General features: G+C 41.0%; 1 protein-coding gene across 1 annotated transcript; it reads right to left on the minus strand.

Annotated features, from left to right (window-relative positions):
- Positions 1 to 2,869: 2,869 nt before the first annotated feature.
- Positions 2,870 to 12,798, minus strand: LOC131944685 (stress response protein NhaX). Its single transcript, XM_059305473.1, has 4 exons — positions 12,633 to 12,798; positions 5,430 to 5,516; positions 5,006 to 5,103; positions 2,870 to 3,745 (listed from the first exon to the last, which is right to left on the minus strand). Exons 1-4 carry the CDS (start codon positions 12,688 to 12,690, stop codon positions 3,542 to 3,544), a joined length of 447 nt encoding a protein of 148 aa, XP_059161456.1. The 5' UTR covers positions 12,691 to 12,798; the 3' UTR covers positions 2,870 to 3,541.
- Positions 12,799 to 13,208: the final 410 nt, after the last annotated feature.

The following is a 13,208-nucleotide window of genomic DNA, read 5'->3' on the forward strand; positions in this document are numbered from 1 at the left end:
AAATCTCATAAAATATATATATATTTTTTTAAATATCAGAAAAAAAAAATCTTAATATTTTTTTCCCAGAAGTCTCAAGGATTATTCCCCATTTGAGAGATTTCCTCTCCCCAGCGATCAGTGTTCGAATCCTGACAATGCCAGCATGTCTACAGCTCTATGACGTCACATACCTGTAGCTGCTTTCAATGACCCCCCCTCCCTCTTCCACCCTCTGTTTCACATTGTCATGTTTAAGTGTGTTGATGTTTTCCAATACGTCATTTGCTAAATCAGTGAAGATGGCGTTTTGTGGTCGGCTTTGTCGTTAAAGAAAATTCTATTGGACAATAAAGATTTTAACCTATTCAACTGATTGCCCCTTGTCTTAAGTGAGTGTGTTTGATTGTGTTGGTGTGTAGGTTTGCAGCAGTGTTTCTTCCAGACTTTTTTTCTCTGGGGGGGGGGGGGGGGGACGGGACACTGGTAAAAATATATTTTTTCTAGATGAATTACATTTCGTTCGGGGGGGGGGGGGGGGGGTTGAAGAAACTCTGGTTTGCAGCAATAATTTAGTTTATCAAAGTTCGGCGACATTAGATATTTTAATGGTCAAATTTTTGCGACATTAGATATTTTATATGGTCAAATGTTTGCGACATTAGATATTTTATATGGTCAAATGTTTGCGACATTAGCTAATGGGTAAAATCACGATATAGCGTCGGAAATTATTGGGTAATGGTCGTTGAGTTTCGGTAACATTCGTTACTGTAAACCATAGTTTATTTGACCGTTGAAAGAAAAATAAAGTCAAGTGCATTAAATTAATGTTTTCACTTAATTTAATGTTTAACTGACAAAAATTAGCAACAATTAGTACATCTAAATATTATTAATAAAGTCGAGTGTAGTAATTAATGTTTTTTTTTAAGAAACAGAAAAAACCTGCAGATTTCCGACAACCAGCTCTAGTTCTGTTAGTAAATAAGACGATTAGATTAACTAAAGTTAAAAGTAGTAAGAATAACTAGAATAATGTTTAGTAGCAACAATAATTAGCACATACACTTAAAATAATTAGAAATACAAAATAATTAGCAGAACAGTATTTAAAATGCAACTAAAATCAATCCTTGCAAACTTTTAAACATTGTGTGTTAAAAATAATATGGCGGCAAATAAATGATGGTTTACAGTATTTCCGGTGGTTTCCGGAACGGCTCGACAGACCACGCCATGGTTTTACTGTTTTTTACTGCTGTACAGTTCCGGAATAATAACCGACGCTATATCGTGATTGTACCAGCTAATGTACATGGTCACATATTTGCAACATGACATAATTTATTTGCTCAAAGTTTTGCGCCACCAGATGCTCAGCGTCAGTACCCCTGTTTGAGTTGGTCTTTCGTGCAGGGAGGGTAAGTTATGTAAATAGAAAACACAACCAAAATGGCTGCTGGAACGGAAGTGTGCGCGCGCATCAGGTAGTGGTTTCCACGAGATAAGGTCTCTGAGCTAAGCTGTGGTGAGCTGAGATGACAGGCTCCACGTAACTGCCGTATCAGTGGTCATTTCATGGGACATTGAACCCATCTGCAAGGCTAATTCGTGTCTTCGCGGGCATTGTAATGTGCTAATTTGGGGGTGGGGTAGGGTGGGGGGGGGGGGGGGGGGGGAAACGTTTCGACCATCCCCTAGGTCATTAGGGCTTGTCTAGGGAGTCACTAATCACCCCCCCCCCTGACACCCCACCTCTAGCTCAAAAGGGTGGGTGGGGGGGGAGTTTAAATTAGGGTAGAGCCTACAGCTACAGTGGTAAAAACGTTTAAATAATTATTTGGGATTGAGGAGAAGGGAAAAGTTTACTTAGTCCAATTAAGTGGACTGACGTGGTTGAACAAGGATTCTGTGCTCGAGCCAGTAGGAAGAGCCCCCCCCCCCCCCCCCCCACACACACACACACCTCACTCCCGGCCTGAACAAGTCTGATGTACATCACAGAAATCAAGAAAAGTAAAGGCAGCTGGATGAAATCAGGAAAAGTAAAAGCAGCTGGGCATAAAGCTGATCCTGTTCAAGATCTGCTCGCTTTGATGTTTGAAATCTTCAACAAGTTGTACTACAGGATTTTATTTCTATCAGCCCCTACCTTCCCATAACCCATCTCCCTACCCCTGAATCTACTCGCATAGAAGCAACATATCTTGCCAAGATGCGCATATTTAATGTACGATAAAAATGTCGGCACTTGAAATTTCAGACAGGAATAGAACCTAACATTTCAGATTAGGAACATTTTAAAATGAACAAAACCTAACACTGCACAGATCAGCCGTGGAAACTCTAGAACTCGCCATACACAATACACAATCGTATGAAACAACGGTAACAATAAACAAACTGTCACGTTAAACTCAACTGTCACGTTAAACACAACTGTCACATTAAATACAACTGTCACATTAAACACAACTGTCACATTAAACACAACTGTCACGTTAAACACAACTGTCACTGTAAATACAACTGTCACAGTAAATACAACTTTCACGTTAAACACAACTTTCACGTTAAAACACAATGTCACATTAAGACCTTTGGCTAAGAATGTCTTAGCCTTACCACAAAGAATTTTTTTCTGGTTGGTTTTGACTCGTATTATTAAAGGGAACAAACCTTAAAAGAAACAGGTAAAACCTGGATAGCCTCCCTTCCACCAGCTGCCACTAAAAAGCAGTACATATGCAAGTCAGCAAGAATGGTTCGATGCTTCCAGTGTTATTGGATTTGATTTAGCACATCAAGTATAATTATATCCTGGTACTTAAAGTACTGACAACAGATAAAGGGAAGCCAATATAGAAATCACATGACAAAACATTTCTATTTGATGCTTTATTTGATTAAATCTCAATCAATAACAATTATTTGATTAATGGAATTAAGTAGATAGGAAATTAAATGTAAAAAAAAAAACATACATTAATCTTCCTGACATTTATAAACATTGTAATATAACACATGATAGCACTAGCTGCAGTCCACACATATAAAAGATTGGTCTTTTAAAGACATCTCAATAAAATGTTTAAAAACTTAACAAATATTTTACACATAAACAGCACACATAAAACACGTCACACAAGACAAAAAACTTGTTAAAACAACCTGAGTTATGAGAAAAACATTCCCGTGATAACATTCTTATACAATTACTATAGTCATGAACACAAATGACATCACTCTTTAAAATTATAAAAATGTATAAAACGTAAACAGTTTCATACCACTTAGGATTCCATTACAATTTTTGTTTAGAAAAAACTGCTTTCCAATTCTAATATAGTCATTTAGAAAAACAACTTTACCAACAGATGGGACATACATGACAAAAGCCTGGATACACAGACATATGGATGATTTCTGACATGGGTGATTACACTGTAATTAGTGTGGATGGTGAACCCCTCATTGGTATGGATGATGGAGAGTTGAGCGGATGATACCCCATCAGTGATGCGGATGATACCCCCTCAGTGATGCGGATGATACCCCCTCAGTGATGCGGATGCTTACAGACGAGGACTGGGATGTCGGAGTGATGGACAACACTTTCACTGACGCTGCCCAGGATGGTGCGGCGGATCTTGCCGAGGCCGCGGGAGCCCATGACGATCATGTTGGCGCTGACAGACTTGCTGTACTCCAGGATCTTGTGCCACGCCTCTTTGGCATGCAGACGCACAAAGCTGCCATCAATCTGCGCACAAGAGAAACAACTGGTCAGCTGATATAGCTTTATTATAAAGTTAATTATTAGTTAAATTAACAGCTTTTTCTCCAGCCAGAATGTCTGCCTGTCTGTCTAGTTGTCTGAAATGAATGTGTTCTGTAAATTGACATAAACTAGGCTAATCTAAGAGGAAGAAATGTCTTTTGTTAGTAAAATTAGCTGTGGTGCCAGCTCTAGAAACTAATTTATTTGTTACTGTAGCCTACAGTGTTTTATCACTAGAGAATTGAGGGGACAGCATGGGTGCATTACCTCGGCTACAGGACATTACCCCCCCTCCGACATTCCCCCCCCCCCCATATTTACCCCCCCCCCCGGAGCAATTACCCCCCTGTCAATTACCCCCCCCCCCCTCAAGTTAGAATCCTAACTCTAACTAGAATTCTATACCTATATACCACTTTAACCCAAACATTAAGAAAAAGACCAAAACCTAAGCATCCACCTTAGCCTAAAACTTCACAAAAAACCAAAACCAACGCTAGACACAACCCTAACTCTAACCCTAACCTTAACCCTAACTCTAACCCTGTCCGGGGGGGGGGTTATGTCCTACTGGGGGGAAGGTAATTGACAGGGGGGTAATTACTCCGGGGGGGGGGGGGGGGTAATGTCGGGGGGATGTCCAGGGGTAATTGACAGGGGGGAAATGCCCTGTTCCCCATTACCTCAGGTGTTTTATAACTAGAGAATTGAGGGGACACCATGGGTACAGCTGATTAACAAGTGTACCTGACCTAGATTTTTTATCTTTTTATCAAGAGAGGACTGTCATCTTCAAAGGATAATTGTTTCAAAAGTTACCAAAAAATTAGTACAAAGAGGTTCTGTGTTATTTTTTACAGACTTTTCCTCCATACATTGTATTTTTTTTTATTTAATTTCGTTCTTTCTGTATTTATTACTGATTTTTTTAAATGTATATGTACATGTCAGAAGATTTTTCAAAAGCACTCTACATTTTATTTTTGGTCTCCCCTGGATAGTTTATATCAACATGACAACTGTGATGTATCAATGTGACATGACAACTGTGATGTATCAATGTGACATGACTACAACTTGCAATGAACAAAACAATCCTAATGTTGTTCTGTATGGAAATCTGGTAATATACTGTGTGTCGCTAGGCTACCAGTGTCCTAATATGTTGGTGCCAGGCTACCTTGTGTCCATGTGTGTGGTTTAGGCTACCCTATGTCCCCACTACTTCAACATGAAACCTACTTTGTTGGCACTAAAAATCTCTGTGACTTCAGCCTCTATAGCAGCAGCCTTCTCTTTGTCTTTCTCCTCCAGCTCATGGATCCTGCCTGGGCTTGGCCCTGTCAGATACACATTGCATTACACATTACCATGTCATACACATTGCATTACACATTACCATGTCATACACGTTTCATTACACATTACCATGTCATACACATTTCATTACACATTACCATGTCATACACATTTCATTACACATTACCATGTCATACACATTTCATTACACATTACCATGTCATACACATTTCATTACACATTACCATGTCATACACATTTCATTACACATTACAAAGTCACAATGTCCAATCCTATTACACATTACACAATGTCCAGTTCTACATCAGACTCCACTTAATGTCCACCCCCCCCCCCCAATTGTTACCTTCCATGATGCCAACATCACCAAAGTAATCCGCCACATAACAGGTGTAGACCTTGTTGCCATCCTTGTGCAGGTGCTTGATGTAGACTGGAATACATGTAAAACAAGCATGGTACAAGCAGGGTATAAACATGGTACACATACAGTATGTAGAATGGAATTCAACAATCACACATGGTACAAATATGGTACAAGCATGGTACAAGCATTGTATAAACATCGTACAAATAAAGGATGCCATGACAGGCTCAATATTGACAATATTGTGTGTAATGTGTGTGGTGTGTAATGTGTGTGGTGTAATGTGTGTGGTGTAATGTGTGTGGTGTAATGTGTGTGGTGTAATGTGTGTGGTGTGTGTGGTGTATAATGATCAATGTGTAGATAGTAGATTAAAACAAATCAATCGCTGAATGACACCTGTATATGATTTTCATTTTTCTCGCTAGTACCGGAGGTCAATAATGCATAAGGAAGTTAATCACAACTAATCCCCTCCCTTACATACACATAATGATCCATGAGATACACATTAGTCAACGTTGAAACGTCTGACATCAAAGGTGCTGGGAGTAATTAAATCAAAGCTATATTGTGTCCTAGTGATTGCCCTCGATGAATTGTTTAAATAACAGCCACCACCTCACCACCCCCACCATCTTCATCTGTCAATGTCAAGTAGAAAGTTGTGTAAACGTGTCCAACTGTTAGACTGGACGTGACTGGTCACGTCAAGGTCACGTCATACTCTGATAGTGAACGTGACACTAACAGGTCACGCTTGACCCAGGAAGTGACGGTCTAACGGATCAGCTGGACCGTGACCGATTCACTCGGACGTAAATAGCAGGTGGAGTGACTCGTTACCTACATAAGGGGGGGGGGCGTGTGACAGCTTAATTAGTCTGTTGTGTGCCTGCTTAATTAGTCTGTTGTGTGCCTGCTTAATTAGTCTGTTGTGTGCCTGCCTTATTAGTCTCTAGTGACTCTACATAAACAGACAAACTGTTGAGAATAACCCATGACTCTCCCACTCCCCACACGAACAACTCAGGATTTATTTTTTTACTATAAGGAAATATTTCAATTTATGGCCCTTAGTGACTTAATTTTATGGCAGGTTTTAATGACTTTTAAATGACTTGACTTTATGACTACTGAAAGTGACCTATAGGGAATGAACGTAATGGCTCTAAGTCTAAGTGAGAATCAGCAGAAGAAACGTGAGTATGTTGCAGATGGCGCCACCTACAATTCAACTAGTGTAAGTCATCTCTCCAACAGTTTTATCATGGAGGGCAAAGTTTAGCCGAGAAAATAGCGGGACAGAAAAGTAAACAAAAAGAAATGTCTGACTGCTGAGACTACCACACAATAAATATCTTCTCGGACACGTGACAAGACACGATGACGTCATTCTTCCTTCAGGTGAAACCCTATTTTTCCAATACCCCCCCCCCCCCCGCCTTCCACCCCTCGACCAGATCTAGACAGGGGCGATAAGCCAAGCGCAGCAAAAGGTTAGCAGATAATGGGTCGCGTCCTATAAGAGAACCACTCCAGCAACAGACTAGCAGGTCTGTGTATAACAAAACAAACTCTAGCTAGGCCGGTGACGTAATGGTTGTACTGAGGGTCTAAGACAATTACCGCTGGGTCCTGGGTCTATCATCCAACACAGAGACCTTTTGTGTCAGACACAAACAGGGCTTTTGATATATATGTGTATGTGTGTACGTGCCTGTCTGCCTGCGTGTGTGTATATAACCTATTTGCATTAGTGCACATAGACTTAGACATATTGAGAACAGTTCTAAATAAACTGGTATACAAATGGCAGGTCAGAAAAATAATATTCAGCAACTACGTCTGACCGATTTTTTTTCTTAGGCCTCTAAATTGTCTGACCATAAATTATTCCCCCCCCCCCCCAACCCGAGTGTACCTGTCTGTGTTCTACTTTGATATTAGTTTTCTAATCTCACAATAAGTGGTTTTGTGGTGCTAGGCTGTGTAGTGTTAGGCTTAAATAATGGTCCTAAGTTTTGTGGTGCTGGCATTATTATGGTCCAAAGTTTTGTGGTGCTAGCTTTATTATGGTCCAAAGTTTTGTGGTGCTAGCTTTATTATAGTCCTAAGTTTTGTGGTGCTAGTTTTATTATGGTCCAAAGTTTTGTGGTGCTAGCATTATTATGGTCCAAAGTTTTGTGGTGCTAGCTTTATTATGGTCCAAAGTTTTGTGGTGCTAGTTTTATTATGGTCCTAAGTTGTGTGGTGCTAGCTTTATTATGGTCCAAAGTTTTGTGGTGCTAGTTTTATTATGGTCCAAAGTTTTGTGGTGCTAGTTTTATTATGGTCCTAAGTTTTGTGGTGCTAGCTTTATTATGGTCCAAAGTTTTGTGGTGCTAGCTTGATTATGGTCATAAGTTTTGATGTAGCCATACTTGGCTTAATTGTGGTGCTATGCCCAGTGGTACGAGACCTTGTCAGAGGTAAAAAACCGTAACAGCCGGCAAGTCAACGGCCCGCGAGCCGACAGTTTGAGCACCGCTGACATATGGGGAACCACGTGACGAGCCGTTTCAAGGTAGTATTTACATACAATTACAACGGAGTAGGCGTGAGTATAAAAATAGCCTGAGGTTTTCAACACGAACAACAACAAAACAATCAGTTGGCCATCTTGCTGTCAGCATGATATATATAAGCCCAAAGGTCAACGACCTTGACATACAGTAAACAGGTCTGAAAATGTGTTTCACACGTTGTTTTACGCGCAGATCTCGTGAGAGCGTGTTGACGTGCGGGCACGTGGGTTGTTTCGCTCAACACGTTTTTCTCATGTCCTGCAGGACGCAGGTCTCGGGGACTAGATTCATTTGTCCTATAGGAAACGTGGTTTGTAGGACCAGTATCTAATGTCCTACAGGACACAGGTCCCAGGGAACAGATTCAAAGACCCGGGGGGGGGGGCACATGGCCTCTACAGCGTCCTAATGATCCTACAGGTCAATGACCCATACTTTTTAACAGTTTCCTATTTTCTCAGGTATTCACCAGCCCAGCGAAGTTTCTAAAAATAACGTATATGCTTTCACACTCCAGTACAAAGCCATTAGCGCGCCCATTATTTCCCAATATGATCCAAGCAACTCTTGCTTCATTTTCAATTTTTTAGCGAAACAAAAATATAAAAGAGGAGACCTGTCGTTAGAGATATGTTTAAAAGATATGGTTAGATTACCGTCGTACGTTAAAGTACTTTCCTTTGGCCTAACCGTGTTGATTGTAAAATTATCTCCCCTACATTCCATAATCTTGTCAACAGAATACTAGAGATGATTTGGTAGGCAATAAACAACTCATTACGGTGGTAAGGTATTAAAATATAACGTCGTTTGGCGTGGTGTTAAAATATAACCCAGTTAGGTGAGGTGTTAAAATATAACGTCGTTTGGTGTGGTGTTAAAATATAACCCAGTTAGGTGAGGTGTTAAAATATAACGCCGTTGGTGGGGATGTTAAAATATAACGCCGTTGGTGGGGATGTTAAAATATAACGCCGTTGGTGGGGATGTTAAAATATAACGCCGTTTGGTGGGGATGTTAAAATATAACGCCGTTGGTGGGGTGTTAAAATATAACCACGTTAGGTGAGGTGTTAATGGGGTGTTAGTGGTGTTAAAATATAACCCAGTTAAAGCATTCTTCGAGTTTGTGCAAGCCAGGATGTAGGTCGTCTGGTTTAGGGGGCTGATCAATATATACGTGGCATTAGGGATGGGGGAGGGTCAAGGTCACTGTCAACTTGATTAAAATTTAATGCAAGACAGGCGGAAGGTGCTAGGGATCCAACAAGCCACGTGACATGAGCGAATTGCCCAGAAATCGATTTCTTAAGAACAGCTCAGACTTGATCAGATGAGATCGAATTCTCAATGTGAGGTATCGATACCAAAATTAGCAGAAGTGCTGGAAACGATACCTCAATATGTTGGAAATTGTTTGGCAAAATATTTATAGAAATTTTCCTTTATAACGTCAAGTTAGAATATGCTTGACATATCACATCGTCCCTACTGGTGAAGAAATTTTGAGGGTAAGTTTGTGCCTTGGGCAAGTGACACGCCAATCCACAAGTTTGTGACACGCCTATCCACACGTTTGTGACACGCCTATCCACACGTTTGTGACACGCCAATCCACAATCTGACACGCCAATCCACACGTTTGTGACACGCCAATCCACAATCTGACACGCCAATCTACAAGTTTGTGACACGCCAATCCACAATCTGACACGCCAATCCACAAGTTTGTGACACGCCAATCCACAAGTTTGTGACACGACAATCCACAAGTTTGTGACACGCCAATCCACAAGTTTGTGACACGCCAATCCACAAGTTTGTGACACGACAATCCACAAGTTTGTGACACGCCAATCCACAAGTTTGTGACACGCCAATCCACACGTTTGTGACACGCCAATCCACACGTTTGTGACACGCCAATGCACAAGTTTGTGACACGCCAATCCACAAGTTTGTGACACGCCAATCCACAAGTTTGTGACACGCCAATCCACAAGTTTGTGACACGCCAATCCACAATCTGACACGCTAATCCACACGTTTGTGACACGCCAATCCACAAGTTTGTGACACGCCAATCCACAAGTTTGTGACACGCCAATCCACAATCTGACACGCTAATCCACACGTTTGTGACACGCCAATCCACAAGTTTGTGACACGCCAATCCACAAGTTTGTGACACGCCAATCCACAATCTGACACGCTAATCCACAAGTTTGTGACACGCCAATCCACAAGTTTGTGACACGCCAATCCACAATCTGACACGCTAATCCACACGTTTGTGACACGCCAATCCACAAGTTTGTGACACGCCAATCCACAAGTTTGTGACACGCCAATCCACAATCTGACACGCTAATCCACACGTTTGTGACACGCCAATCCACAAGTTTGTGACACGCCAATCCACAAGTTTGTGACACGCCAATCCACAATCTGACACGCTAATCCACAAGTTTGTGACACGCCAATCCACAAGTTTGTGACACGCCAATCCACAATCTGACACGCTAATCCACACGTTTGTGACACGCCAATCCACAAGTTTGTGACAGGCCAATCCATAAGTTTGACCTCATTTCGGACGCCTTTTTCTTGGGTGATACTAAACACAGGTAAAATCTGAGTGTCTCTTTACGTGACCACAGCAACAAAAGTTTAGAAAGTCTAACAATTGTGTAGGTCAGCTTGACCTACGAGCAACACGTGCTGAGAGGAAGAGAGTGGATAAGGTCAGGATCAGGGTGTATCATTATTTAGTGTCAGGAAGAGAGTGCTTAGGGTCAGGATTAGGGTGTGTCATTAGCTCGTGTCATGAGAATCAACAGCAAGTCAGGATCAGGATTGTGTCATTAGCATGTGTCAGTGTACCGAGTGTTGTCAATGAACCGAAAGTACTGAGTGGCCACAGAGCGTGACGGCCCAGACTGTATAAACCGGGCTCTCCACATTGGTACACGCCCCAACAAGGTGTACACCGGGCTCTCCACAGTTGGTACACACCCCAGCAAGGTGTAACCTGGCTCTCTACAGTTGGTACACACCCCAGCAAGGTGTAACCTGGCTCTCCACAGTTGGTACACACCCCAGCAAGGTGTACACCGGGCTCTCCACAGTTGGTACACGCCCCAACAAGGTGTACACCGGGCTCTCCACAGTTGGTACACACCCCAACAAGGTGTACACCGGGCTCTCCACAGTTGGTACACACCCCAGCAAGGTGTGTACACCGGGCTCTCCACAGTTGGTACACGCCCCAGTAACGTGTGTTGGCCTCTCACGTCACCCACCCACCAACAAATAAAAACAAACCAAGAAAGACCGAGGGAAAATGTTTTTTTGTTTTTTTTTAACAATACAGGTTAAATGAGGCTGAACTTTGTGCTTGTGTGCTTGCTAGATGTTTGGTCTTTGTCAGCTCTAAATTATCTCTACCAGCCCAACATCTCTCCAAGAAATGTTTTTATTCAAATTGCGTTTGATAGAATCTAGATCGATCTAAAAATCTAGATAGAATCTAAGAATTTTACGTAGATCTAACTGTAAAAACCAGATTAAACAAATGATGGGTAGGTCATTTTGAACACGTCAAGTCTCTAAAATGTGTAGATGCTGCTGTATGCTACATGCTAATGACTCTAAGCCTGCTAAGCTAGGTTAAAGTTCAAGTCAACCGATTTCAACTAAGCCTAGCGTTAATTAGGCTAGTACAAGAAGTTAAACTGATGTTTCAGGGTTTCCGCTCCAGTAGGCCTACATACTAAAATGATACCATGCTGGCTATGGTCGCATAGGGTAGTTGTCAAAAACCAGAGGCGTAGCGACCCTTCAATGCGCCCGGGGACATACTTTCAATTTGGCGCCCCCTTGGGAGCAAATTTTCGATTTTGCACCCCCCCCTTCGAACTTTTTATTTGCACCCCCCTCAAACTTTCGATTTGCACCCCCACTCCTCGAACTTTTCATTTGCACCCCCCCCCCCTCAAACTTTCGATTTGCACCCCCCCCCCCCTCGAACTTTTCATTTGCACCCCCCCCTCAAACTTTCAATTTGGCGCCCCCCCTAACGTCGGCGCCCGGGGACATATGTCCCCCCCCGCCCCCCCCCTCGCTACGCTACTGTCAAAAACCTAAAGCTCTTAGATCTAGATAGATCTAGATCTATATCTAGATCTAGATGTGAGTGAATCGGATACAAATATTTTAAAAGTGATGTGTTTTTTTTTTAATTATTTCGCATTTACATTAGGCCTAGGCCTAAAATGTTTTTATTAAATTAAACAATTTTTTAATATATTATTATAAATTCCTAATAGCCTACTAATAGATCTAGAATAATCTAGATCTTCTAGTAGTTAGTAACAGCATAGTAAAGTATAGATCTAGTTTATATTTTATATTTATTAGATATTAATATTATAAATTTTCATGGGCAACAAATTAATCTGTGGAAAGTGGTATGCTAAAAAGTAAAAAATAAAAATCTAGATCTCTAGATTTCTAGATCTAGATTGTAAGTAGCTAATCATTCAATATTTATGAGCTAATAATAAAAGAAGTCGTGAAACACTAAAAACAAATATTAAATATGTAGTCTACTTACAATCAAGACAGTATTCGCTGTGTTTGCTTGAGTCAAGCGGGATAACTACTATTGCCATTGCCGGCTTCTTTTAGCAAGTTCAAAAGGTAAACAAATGGAATTCACTTCACTATTTCGTACATCCGCCTCGCAGCGACAGCCAATAAATGGACAAGCTGACAACCCGCCTTGTAATGTAAAAATAGCTTGAACTTTGACCTAACCAAAGAAAACTCGCGCAAACAAAAAACAAATCAATACTGCGTAAATGGGTGACCTCAAATTTTGGTTGCTTTGCGCCCCTTTTTTACCGAACTTTTTTAAAAGGATTTTTTGTACCTTTTTAATATTGTTCATTGTCGATTGATTTTTTTTACACATATTATTAAAGCCCAAAGGTTATTTTTTTTTAATACTTAAAAAGTTAGTGCTTACGAGTTCGAAAAAAAAAGATGAAGAGGAGGCGGTACTATGAGACTTTACTGGGCATCTGAAGCTAAATTGATCATATAGATCTACCTATGATTATTTAATATTTAGTTTTTACTTTTTATTCATTTAACATGTTTTTACTTTTTAATTAATCTTTCATTCTGT

This window comes from Physella acuta, unplaced genomic scaffold, assembly GCF_028476545.2.
Source record: "Physella acuta isolate Inbredline_101_S28 unplaced genomic scaffold, ASM2847654v3 ptg000502l, whole genome shotgun sequence".
Taxonomy (NCBI): Eukaryota; Metazoa; Mollusca; class Gastropoda; family Physidae; genus Physella; species Physella acuta.